Source organism: Mustela nivalis (assembly GCF_964662115.1).
Source record: "Mustela nivalis genome assembly, chromosome: 14".
Taxonomy (NCBI): domain Eukaryota; kingdom Metazoa; phylum Chordata; class Mammalia; order Carnivora; family Mustelidae; genus Mustela; species Mustela nivalis.
The window spans coordinates 65,879,206-65,892,121 of NC_139033.1; the positions used below are offsets into that span (position 1 = coordinate 65,879,206).

Sequence of the window (12,916 nt, forward strand, 5' to 3'; positions counted from 1 at the left end):
GCAAGTTTCTGATAAAATTTTTTTTAATCTTTTTCTTTCTTTTCTTAAGACTGGATAATTTCTATTTAAATTCAATTTAAACATGCCTACGAATCACCTCAGGGTCTTAAAGATATATCTTCAAATTTACTGAATCTTTCTTCTATTACTTCCGTTCTGATATTAGCCCCATCCATAATCTAACATAATGTATTTTGTACTAGAATTTTTAATAAGTCTTTTATAATTTCTAGTTTTCTCCTTAAATTTCTTACATTTTCATTTATTGTGAACATATTTTTACTTATATTCTCAAGCAAAGTTATGATATCCTTAACTGCTTATTTCAACACCTAGGTAATTTCAGGATTGCCTCTATTGATTATCTTTTTTCTTGATAATGGGTCACAATTTTTAGTTCTTCAAGTGTCAAAAAATTTTGGCTTATATCCTGGACATAATAAATATTATGTTATAGAGACATAATAAGTATTATGTTCTGTAATATTCTTCTAAAGAATATTGGATTTGTTTAGTTCTATGACATAATTAACTTGACTTTACCCAAACTGAAAACTGTAACTCTGTGTGCTAATTTAAATTTCATATAAATTATTTTACCTCTGCCAATCTGTGAGTTGATGGCTCAGGGGTCAGCAAGAAACTTGGGAAGATTTTATACACAGAATTAGGGATTTTTTTCTCTTTTGATTTCTTTTTTCTTGGACTCCCTAGTCACTCTCCAAAAGTTGCTGTTGTTCCATCCAAGGTCTAAACTCTTGTACTTCATGGCAGAAAGACCCTAGATTTTCTAGAGGAATTTTAGTTATATCATGAGGCACCAATTTTGGTCTGTCCTCTGGCTAAAAGTCAAAAACACATGTAGCTCACCCTACACTGATCCTTTATGCCAAGCAGCAGCTTTCCTCCAGAACCTTCCTGTCCATATGTACTCCCCAGTGCCTGCAGATCATTGGTTGGGAGAAAAGGGACTTCCTGGTTTTTTGTTTTGTATTTTGTCTATAGTCTATAGTTATTATTTGTGGAAAGTTTGGATCCAGTTGGAGGTCCTAAGCCATAACAGAGGCAGCATTCTCTACTTATTCATGGATTATGAATATAATATAACAGTTAATTATGCAGAGATATACACTTAAAATGGCTACAATGGTAGATTTTATGTTATGTATATTTCACCACAATAAAAAAATTTAAGTCAACTAAACAAGGCATTTTACGTTGGGAAAAAAAAATGCAATGAACCTAAACAGATTTCAATAATTTCCTAAGCAAAATATTTAAAAAAATGCTTTCACAGAGCCACTATGCAAAAAAGGACTATGTTGATGCTTTTCAGGAACAGCAAGGTATAAAACAGAGTGTCTCAGAGAAGGAAGAGGAGGAACAAGATATTTTAAAGACACATTGAAGTGGCTTACTCCTTCATCTGGAGAAAGGATTTTACCTACACATTCCAGCCCAGTGCTTCTGCAATTTAAACATACCTACGAATCACCTGAGGGTCTTAAAGAGTACAGTCTTAAGATCCTGGGATCTTTCATTTGTGCATGAAATCTGTCATTTGTAAGGAACTTATGACTTATATTTTACTTGTAGTTTAATTACTTGCATTGAGAAATGATACAAAATGGAGTGGAAGAAAGGTGGAAGATGGTGGGTCTCTAAGAATTTGAAGCTATTCCATATAAATGGGCATCTCCTGAAAAGAGCTTTTTAATGGTGCTTCCATATAAATGAGCATCTCTTGAAAAGAGCACCTTTTTAATGGTAACATTAACAAAATATCACTCTGAGAGCACACAACACAGAGTAAATATGGACCAAAGTCATAAGCATTACATCTTCCTCTATCATACATTCTTCCTCTATCATACATTCCTCTTGACTAATTTCTAGTGAACCTAACTGTTCTACAGAAGGGATGAAAAATCAGTGTTTCTTACTAAATGTCAATGGTAGACTTCACTAATTGATCATGATGTACCTCCTCATGGAGTCTGGATTCAGAATCTGTCTGAAAACAGGATTTAGGATCAGCACCAAAGTTGACACTTATTTGCCCTACTATCTTAGACCCTTTTACTACAAGATAAATAGCTTCCTTAGTGTCAGTGAGGGACTCTCCTCCCTATTTAGGCAAAGACCTAAATGAAGAATCTAATCAACAGAATCTAGACAAAGATGTCTCAGTCCATTTTTATACCCAGCTAACAAGGACTTTTGTGTACAAAAGTAGAGAAATATTTACATTGCATATCACTTTATTAACACCTCCCTGGGAGCTTGGCTTCATTAATGAATGCTCCTTTCCATACAGTGACATATTCACTTTGACTTAAATAGTGACTCACCTGACAATTAATGCAGACCCCTCCACCTGCATAGATGCCATGGATATTCAAGCTGGCCTGCTGCCTCTCAACATCTGGGTCATAGTAACAGTCAAGGGCATGACCATGGCAGTTGCATGCTGAAAAAGGCATTCTAAGTTAATATTCCATCATTACTGTAAGACATTTTGCAAATTCCCCCAGAGAGTATTACCATTCATTGTGCCACTTTATTAAGTGTATTGTGGAACACCATATTCTCAATGGAAAATTTTAGGGATTTTTACACAAAGATTCATCTATAATAATATGTGATTAACAACTTCTTTCATCTGATAATAAATGGGAGAGGCTTCTCTTTAAATATATATATATAATTACAACATATATATGTGTGTGTGTGTGTATTTCTTTTCTTTTTAACAGCAAATTAAGATATACCAAAATCCCCATTAGACTTCATGCACAATGAGAATATTACTTCTACTGTTATTACTATTATTAACAAGAATAATTGAGCTCTTGGTACACTGTGAAAAGTGTTTTCTGTGCATTATCTCATTGAATCCATGCAACAAGTCTCTAATGTAGGTACTATTATTCCCCAGAGCCCAAATGGGGGGAGACTGAGGCTTCGAGAGGTTAAAGCATGTCTCTAGTAAGAAAGGCAGAATCCTGACTTATATTTGACTCCAAAACCAATTCTCTCAGCTAACACTCCAAGTTTTGTTTTTGTTTTATCTCAGCTCTATTTATAATAGCAATAAACTGGAAATAATCAGGGGCCTGGGTGGCTCAGTTGGTTGGGCTCAGGTCATGATCCCAGAGCCCTAGGATGGAGTCCCACATTGGGCTCCCTGCTCAGCGGGGAATCTGCTCCTCCCTCTGACCCTCCCTGCCATGCTTTCTCTCTCTCAGATAAATAAATAAAAATCTTTTTAAAAACCTGGAAATAGGGCACCTGGGTGGCTCAGTGGGTTGGGCTACTGCTTTCGACTCGGGTCGTGATCTCAGGGTCCTGGGATCGAGTCTCGCATCGGGCTCTCTGCTCAGCGGGGAGCCTGCTTCCTTCTCTCTCTCTCTGCCTGCCTCTCTGCCTACTTGTGATCTCTCTCTGTCAAATAAATAAATAAAATCTTTAAAAAAATAAAATAAAAAATAAAAACCTGGAAATAATCCCAAGGTCTGATACTAGGGAAATGGTAAGCAAACAATAGCATCTTTGCTTGACTGTCAGTTCTATGAAGACCGAGGAGCTTGTGTCTTGTTTGCAGTAGAACCCAGTCCCCAGCACATAGGGAATACTCAGCAAACACTTGCTGGATACCCTTGATTCCACAGAATGACTACATCATGCCATCAAAAAGGATGCTAAAGGGGTTTTAATAAAATGGGAAAATATCTAAAATATCAAGTGAAAAAGAACAGGACATAAAATTGTATAAATAATTGCATAAGTCATTATATAAATAATCTAATATATATTAAATAATAATATTAGAGTATACAAGAAGAAAACACTAAAATGCCTAACAAAATATTAGTGGTTCTCTTTGGATAACAAAATTACTGGTGGTTCTACTTTTTCTAAAGATTTTTTTTTTACATATTTTATTTATTTGACAGACAGAGATCACAAGTAGCCAGAAAGGCAGGCAGAGAGAGAGGGAAGCAGGCTCCCCACTAAGCAGAGAGCCCCATGTGAGGCTCAATCCCAGGACCCTGGGATCATGACCTGAGCCGAAGGCAGAGGTTTTAACCCACTGAGCCAGCCAGGCGACGCTCTACTTTTTTAAAATAATGTCCAAGTTATCTACAAACAATGTATAATAATGAAAAATTTGAAAATAAAATTTAAAAGCCATCTAAGATTTTCATCATTACCAAGATGAAAAAGATCTAACATGAGTAAAATTCTTATTCTCTTTTAGAGAGAACATACATTCATTGCATTCCATGCAGATCAAAATTTCCAGGTCTTTCTAGTAATTTGTATGTTTTATAATCAAATTCCCAGATAAATCTATTAGGCAAGAAGAGTGAGTTAGAATTTCAAGTTGCTCTTTTTGTAACAGGCTGAGCACCTGCCTATTTTCATTTCTCCAGTGTGGTGTCATGATTTTAAAAAATTCAAGGCATTTATATTAACTACATTGGTTATTTCTCAAGAAACACATTCATTTTTGAATTGTGCTAATTCAAATGGAATTGAGAAAGCACTTAACAAATGGATCTTAATGGGTCTGATTACCATATGCTGGGTTTTTTTTGTCATTTGTAATCACTTTGACAAGTGCAAAAAGCTTAACACTAATGAAAGGTAATTTTTAAAATTTTCCTATGTGCTGGAGTTAAACATGTCATTCACTGAAAATTTCCACTAACCTGGAAAACTAACCAAATTGCTAATGTTGGAGTTTGTGTGATAACACTCATTCAATCAAAATAGCCTAAACGGGTACTCAAAAGCACTAGAAAAAATAATTCTTGATTATTACCTTTCCTTCTTTCTGGTCCCATTCTACTGGGAGAGAGATGGGGGAGTCCCTGAGAAAGAAACTTAGCTATGACTATAAAGTGAGAACAGCCAACCAGTCAACACCCCTAGACCTAGAGATATACCTGACCATTCAGCTCGGGCAACATCAACACCTTGAGACAGTGTCAGAATCTAAGCGCCCTTGGAACTCCTCAGTAAAAATCCTTTTGAGTGTTTGCTAGTCACAGAAATCATATCAGTCTCATCTCTGAGTTACAAGAACCATTTGGTCAACAAGTGTTAAATAGAGATTCCTTCTTACGTCACCTAGTTCAACAAATGTGCATCCAAATAATATTTTGGTTGTTTAAAGAAAGTAAATCCCTCTCCAAATGATTTGGAAAAAATAGGCTGCAGTCTCCAAAGCCAATAACTAAAACAAAAGTGTTTTCAGCAACTGGAGTAAATATGTGGCTTCCTAAGAAGATCAGTTTACAAGGGAATCTTCAGTTAGATCTCTTAGGGCTTGTTTGTTTAAAAATAAGTCTTCTTACTTTATATTACACCATAATTAAAAGCGGCCTCTCACCTTTGTTCCTTCTTTCTCGGGTCCCCTCTACCCTACAGCCACTCAATCCCCCTGCAGTCCCCCCCGCCCCCATCAATGCTTCCAGCTCTCTCTTCAGACACTGATCTCAAAACCATCTCCGCGCCTCCCTCCTCACAAGAGTTAGGATTCTGATCCAGTATCACCTCGTAATAAATGGTAAGGGTTTACAATTTAATAGTGGCTACATGATATTTTAGACTACTAAAAAGAGAGAGGCCAGCATTAAGTGAATGCTTAATACATATTAGTGATTATTACTGCTGTTATTTTTGTTCTTCTATTTGTAGCTGAAATTTAGAATGGGGCCTTTTACCTCCAGGCTGTGAATTTTTCTTTACAATAGACAGACCTGAGTCCCTAACGGGACACCACCCCCTCCCTCCCGGTCAGGGAGAATGGAGGGGAAGCGTGGGCGGGGCCTCGGTCGCAGGCGCTCCTCCCCCAGCGCTCACCTTCGCACTCATTGCTCTGCTCCCACGTGGCGGGTCGCCAGCGCCTCTGGTTGTACCCGGCACAACAGCGGTCACACGTCTTCCCACAGGTATGGTGCTGGCACTCACACTGAAACCTGGGCATGTGGCCAAGCACATCTCAGTTATTCAAAAGTTTTGATTAAGATCATTTGTCACTGACAGTCAAAGGCACCATTCATGGAGCAATTATGAGAACAAAGCACTTTGCATACATTATTAGTCCAAGTCTCCCTCTCATCCTGCTTAGTGTCTCTATTGTGTAGATGCTGACATTGAGATTCCAAGACACAAAAACATCTGCCAAAGGTTAGCTGATGGTAAGTGGAGAACCAGACTTCAAACCTAAGTTTGCCTTGACTCCAGAGTTCCAGATCTTTCTTCTCTACCACCTTCCATAACAGGAAAATGAACACAGGAGCAAGCAAGTGCTGAGTTTACTGGGAAATGCTGGGTATCACGTCTTCATGAAGATCTGGAGCAGTCCTGTGAGGAAGGTCTGCTCAGGTCTCTTGCTCTCAGCCTGGGGTCATGCACAAGATTCACCAAACCCGAGAGCCAGTTCCTAACAAGATCTCAGAGGACCCTGCCCCAGGACGATGACCCAGCTCCAACAAACAGCTCCTTGCAAGGCCAAAAACAGATTACTCAGCTAGGCGGAGAGGGAACAATACAAAAATCTACCTGCAATTATACATCTGCACTAAAACCATTCCAGGTTAAAATGAAATTGTTGCCATGGCACTGGGTTAGAAACCCCAAGTGCTGAGCTCTCACTTATCTGTGCTTTTTTAAAAGAGGATTCAAAACAATTGTCTAAGGCTGTGCCTGTGGTGATTTGATCAACTCTTCTAAGGGGGGCTGGGAGGATGGCATATATTCAGTTACACTCCAAAGGGAAGGTGTCACGTCTCCCAGCTCAGCTGCCTCTTAAGGGAAACGGACACAGATTTTACTGAGAGCACAGAACAGCTGGCATCCAAATGGACTTTAGTCAGAGAGACTACTTCAGCTTGTTGCCAATAAAGCATATGCATAAACTAAACTGAAACAATTATTTAGGGAATATTGCTTGAAGAACATAGGGTCCAGCTACTCTCACAGAAAGATTAAAACTGAAGGCAGAAAAAGAAAGATGGATACTAGTTTGAGTCATACTGGTATCACCCACAAATAATTACTTTTTCTGATTCATTCTCAGCCTAGGCTGATAGTTGAAACAGAAAACTCATCCTTGGGATGCTTGGGTGGCTCAGTTGGTTAAGCTTCTGCCTTCAGCTTGGGTCATGATTCTAGGGTCCTGGGATCAAGCCCCGCATCGGGCTCGCTGCTCAGTGGAGAGCCTGTTTCTCTCTCTCCCTCTGCCTGCCACTCTGCTTACTTGGGCTCTCTATCTCTCTGTCAAATAAATAAATAAAATCTTTAAAAAAGAAAAGAAAAGAAAACTCATCCTTACCTCTGCTGTAAGGATGTTATCGAAGAAGTTGCTGACTAGAGAATCTACTTCCTGGTGATCACCTCATAGCACTCCCAGAGAAATGTCTTACCTGATCCTAGTGTCAACAGTCATGCTCCTAAACAACTGATCACTTTTTAGATTATGAGTATAGTGAAATAAGAAAGTAGGCAGGTTTCCCCTTTTGAGTTGACTGCTAGGAAGCTCAGAATTAAATCTGTGATCTATCCACGTTTCCATGAACCAGGTCATCACGGTAGACATGCTTAATTCAAGCCCTCTTCTGCCTCTTCATGGGTTCTACTTGATTAGCAACTGAATTTTCTGATTGCCAGCCTTTGCTCCCTCCATTAAGTCACTGAATCCCCTTAAGTATGTTATAAGATTTTTGTCCTTTGTCCTTGGCCCAACAACTTCTAGCTAGACATGTCTCCAAAGGCAAGAGAAATAAAAGAAAAAATGAATTGCTATTGGGACCTCATCAAAATAAAAAGATTTTTGCATAGCAAAGGAAACAGTCAACAAAACTAAAAGGCAACCTACAGAATGGGAAAAGATATTTGCAAATATCTTATCAGATAAAGGGCTGGTATCCATAACCAAAAGAGAATCTATCAAACTCAACACCCAAAAAACCAAAACAATCCCATTCTGAAATGAGCAGAAGACAAGATAAGACATTTCTCCAAAGAAGATATACAAATGGCCAACAGACACTTGAAAAGATGCTCAACATCACTTGGCATCGGGGAAATACAAATCAAAACCACAATAAGATACCACCTCATACCCGTCAGAATGGCTAAAATTAACAAGACAGGAAATGACAGATGTTGGCGAGGATGCGGAGAAAGGGGAACCCTCCTACACTGTTGGTGGGAATGAAAGCTGGTGCAGCCACTCTGGACAACAGTATGGAGGTCCCTCAAAAAGTAGGAAATAGAGCTACCTGCAACCCAGCAATTGTACTACTTAGTATTTATCCAAAGGATATGAACACAGTGAATCAAAGGGGTACCTGCACCCCAATATTTATATCAGCAGTATCCACAATAGCCTAAATATGGAAAGAACCCAGACATCCATCGACAGATGAATGGATTAAAAAAAATGTAGTATATGTATATGCAATGGAATATTACTCAGCCATCACAAAGAATGAAGTCTCGCCATTTGCAATGAGGTGGATGGAACTAGAGGGTATCATGCTAGGCGAAATAAGTCAGAGAAAGACAAATACCATATGATTCGCTCATGTGTAGAATTTAAGAAACCAAACAGATGAGCAGAGAAGAGAAGAAAAAAAGGAAGATGAAAATTGAGAGGGAGGCAAACCATAAGAAGCACTGAACTCTAGCAAACAAACTGAGTGCTGCTAGAGCAGAGAGGGATGGGGAGAAGGGATAATTGGGTGATGGGCATTAAGGTGGCACTTGATTTAATGAGGACGGGGTGTTATATGCAACTGATGAGTCACGAAATTCTACCTTTGAAACTAATTTTTAAAAAACTTTAAGATTTTTTTTCCTATTCGTGGGTGTGGATTTCCTTAGCATTTGCATGAATAAACCTGTTGGGCAGAAGCGAACCAGCAAGCAGTGGGAGGCAAGGCTGTTGTGTTGGTGTAAACTGAGACAAGAGGAGACAGTTTCTCTATTCACTGTGGTTTCTCACTCTGTACCACCCAGTATGGAACCCCTCCAGGTCTGCCAAGATCAACAGGGAATGCCAGCTATGCAGGAAGCTCAGACCTTCTCCAATGACTTCAACTTCTCTCCCACATGGTGCCATTTTGTCTCAGGCTAAAGGACATTAGACCGACCTCTTTTGCCCCCTCTCTCTCCAGCTCAGGACTTCCCTGATCTTAAGGCCCTGCCCTCCAGGAGATGACAGATTAATCATGAATAAACTAGTGCTTGCCAGTTAAAGGCTAGTCTGCTGTTGGATTCATGCTGCTATCCCAGCATGGCCGGACCCTCCGAAGGAGGGCTGACGACATTAGGGACTGCTGCTGGTCGGGGACCGGGCTCCACACTATGTAAGTTGGTAGTTGGCCCCTGTGCCTGAACGTGAGGCCCAATAATGTACAAACCTCATCCAGTTAACAGTAAAACATCTCCCATCAATGCTGCACTTGGGGAATCATAGACTCTAAACAAGACATTGAGAGATTACTGCTGCATCTCACATCCAGTCATCTCCAACTCTTGTGTTGATCACATGAGTGTATACGGTTGCTGAAGAGTTACTAGTTAATATCCTTGCATCTTATTGTATGTAAAATGGACCTCAATAAAAAACAAAAATAGGTACACCCAATGTTCATAGCAACATCCTTCACTATAACCAAAAAGTGACAGGAACCTAAAAGTCCACCGATGAATGGATAAGCAATATGATGTATACATCATAAAATATTACTCAGCCTTAAAAAAGGAGATTCTAACACATGCTACAATGTAGATGAACCTTGAGAACATTATGTTAAGTGACAGAAACCAGTTGACAAAGACAAATACCATGTGTTTCCACTTCTACGAAATACCTAGAGTAGTCAAATTGAGAGAGAAAAGAGATGGTGGTTGCCAGGAGCTGGGAAAGGAAAAGAGTGGGGAGCTGCTGTTCAACCGGACTAGAGTTTCAATTTTGCAAGATGAAATGAGTTCTGGAGAGAGTTTGCACAACAATAAGAATGTACTTAACCCTACTGAATTTAAACCACTACCACTTAAAAATGGCTAACATAGTAAACTTTATATCATGTGCATTTTACCACAATGAAAAAAAAATATTGAAAATGTATACCCTTTGGTTTTATTAGACTAGGGATGACAAACAAGTTCCCCCCACCTTGCCAAATCTAATCAATTACTTATGGTTGCCAGGGGCACAGTCTGGGGATGGGGGGCAGGGAGGATCTGGTGGCTGCATCCTAGATCATCCACTGAGCACTGATTGATTAGCCGTGTCTGCTCTAGGCTGGATGGAGCATGTAGAACCAAGGGCAGGGCCAGAGGAGAGGAGATATATACATGCCATTTATTTGTTGACAGTGAAACATTTCTAGTGAGGGCAAGAACTTAGAGATATTTAATGGGATGCAAACCTCTACTGAAACAATGAGACTTATTCACAGCAAGGCTAAAAAAAGTGTACAATGTACTTACAATTTTTCAGGATTGTTTGCACTGCAGTCTTGGGCATGGCCATTGCAAACACACCTCCCACCAATGCTGATATCTTTTATGCTGTAATAATACTATGTAACAGAAGACGGAAATGTTAGTTTTACTGAAGAGCAACAAAGTCTGCTTTACTAACCTGTAACTCACATCTGTACTGACCCTCTTTTCTTTCATCCTGTATTCTTGGGCATACCTTAAAACATTTGGATGCAACTTCTCTTACAAAGTAAATGCATTCCTCAATCAAATGTAATCTCATACTACCAAGCTTGTGCATTTTTAAAAGTCAAATGCTTTAAATGCATGGAAGGAAATTGCTTGGAAAACAGGCAAGCCCTATAGTCTTTGGGGAAAAGGGTTAAGTGGTCCCCAGATTACTTTTTAATTTATTTTTAATTTTTTAAAATTTTTTATAAACATATAAAATATTTTTATCACCAGGGGTACAGGTCTGTGAATCGCCAGGTTTACACACTTCACAGCACTCACCATAGCACATACCCTCCCCAATGTCCATAACCCCACCCCCGTTCTCCCAACACCCCCCCCCCCAGCAACCCTCAGTTTGTTTTGTGAAATTAAGAGTCACTTATGGTTTGTCTCCCTCCCAATCCCATCTTGTTTCATTTATTCTTCTCCTACCCCCTTAACCCCCCATGTTGCATCTCCACTTCCTCATATCAGGGAGATCATAAGATAGTTGTCTTTCTCTGATTGACTTATTTCGCTAAGCATGATACCCTCTAGTTCCATCCATGTTGTCGCAAACGGCAAGATTTCATTTCTTTTGATGGCTGCATAGTATTCCATTGTGTATATATACCACATCTTCTTGATCCATTCATCTGTTGATGGACATCTAGGTTCTTTCCATAGTTTGACTATTGTAGACATTGCTGCTATAAACATTCAGGTACACGTGCCCCTTCAGATCACTACCTTTGTATCTTTAGGGTAAATACCCAGTAGTGCAATTGCTGGGTCATAGGGTAGTTCTATTTTCAATATTTTGAGGAACCTCCATGCTATTTTCCAGAGTGGTTGCACCAGCTTGCATTCCCACCAACAGTGTAGGAGGGTTCCCCTTTCTCTGCATTTTCGCCAGCACCAGATTACTTTTCTAAATGTAAATCTGAGTTCCATAAATCCAAAAATAATTTTTTTTTACCAAAACTAATTTTTTAAATCAAATTTTGCACCTACCACAGGCAGGCTCCAGGAAGGGAGAAAATATTTACAATGAGGGAGCAGATACAAGGCTGACACTGGCAGGGCTCACCGGCAGTTGTAGAAGCCTTGCTAGCTCAAGGTTAATAAGGCAAAAGGCAGAGTGGAAGTTCCAAAGGGCCAGACAGAGCAAGCTTCAAACTCAGCTGAGGAACAGCCCCTACACCAGCCACAGCTCTGGGAAACCATGTCATCAGCAGGTCCATCTCCAGACTATCGGAGCCCTCCCTGCTAGCAACAACAGGTGGCAGTGTCCACCAGCTCCCTTACTTCCCAGACTTGGCAAATGCGCAGAACCCAGAGAGAAATCTGGAGGGCACAGAAGGTTCTTTCTCATGAGGTCATGCTACCAATGAGAACACCTGTCAGTGAGGAGGTCTTTGACCTCACAAGGCAAAAGGTTTTTATATCTTTTAGTTGTTGCTGCTGCTGCAATCTGTCACCTTAAAGCACTCTGTTCACTCAATGTAAGGGTTCTGTTCTGATTTCCACACTAAAAACTGTTAGAGTCTAAGCGTCCTGGCAACATCTTATTTAGTCTGAAGACACTAACAACCCCTCTTGTTAAAGAATTTATTTATTTATTTGAGAGAAATAAAAAAAAAAAGAGCTTGCACAGGCAGAGGGGAGAGGGAAAAGCAGATTCCCCACTGAGCAGGGAGCCTTATACAGGGCTCTATCCCAGGACCCTGGGATCATGACTTGAGCCAAAGGCAGACACTTAACTAACTGAGCCACCCAGGCACCCAACAACCTCTCTTGTTAATATGGATAAATTCAGTATTAGAGGACTTTCTATGTCAAGTTAACACTAGAAGCTCTCATGCTAATCACCATAGAATTTTCTCTCTGTGCATGTGTTAAGGGCAGCAGCAGCAAGAGAGAGAAGCACCCACACTTCATCCCAAAGCATAATGAGGGTGTGACAGAATAGCTGGTATGCAGTTTTTTCACTTAAAGAAACAACCTGGATTGGAATGAGGGATCTCCAGATTATATGTGAGATGAGCCCCATAAAAACTTACTTTACAGAGAAGACAACGTTCACCTAAATGAAAAATATGCATACAAATACAAATCTTATAACCCCCCCCCAAAAAACAATGAAGGGGGGTAAGGCAGTGAGGCACATATATGGCAAGGCTCCAAAATATCTGGA

General features: G+C 39.8%; 1 protein-coding gene across 2 annotated transcripts in view; it reads right to left on the reverse strand.

Moving 5' to 3' along the window:
• LAMA3 (laminin subunit alpha 3) overlaps window positions 1–12,916 on the reverse strand; it is a 261,415-nt gene that overhangs the window by 179,801 nt on the left and 68,698 nt on the right. For both annotated transcript variants that reach the window (XM_082698720.1, XM_082698721.1), the window contains exons 6-8: window positions 10,513–10,604; window positions 5,872–5,987; window positions 2,352–2,470 (exon numbers count right to left, since the gene is read on the reverse strand). In XM_082698720.1, the coding sequence (XP_082554846.1) occupies window positions 2,352–2,470; window positions 5,872–5,987; window positions 10,513–10,604 (327 nt within the window). The remainder of the gene's footprint in view (window positions 1–2,351; window positions 2,471–5,871; window positions 5,988–10,512; window positions 10,605–12,916) is intronic.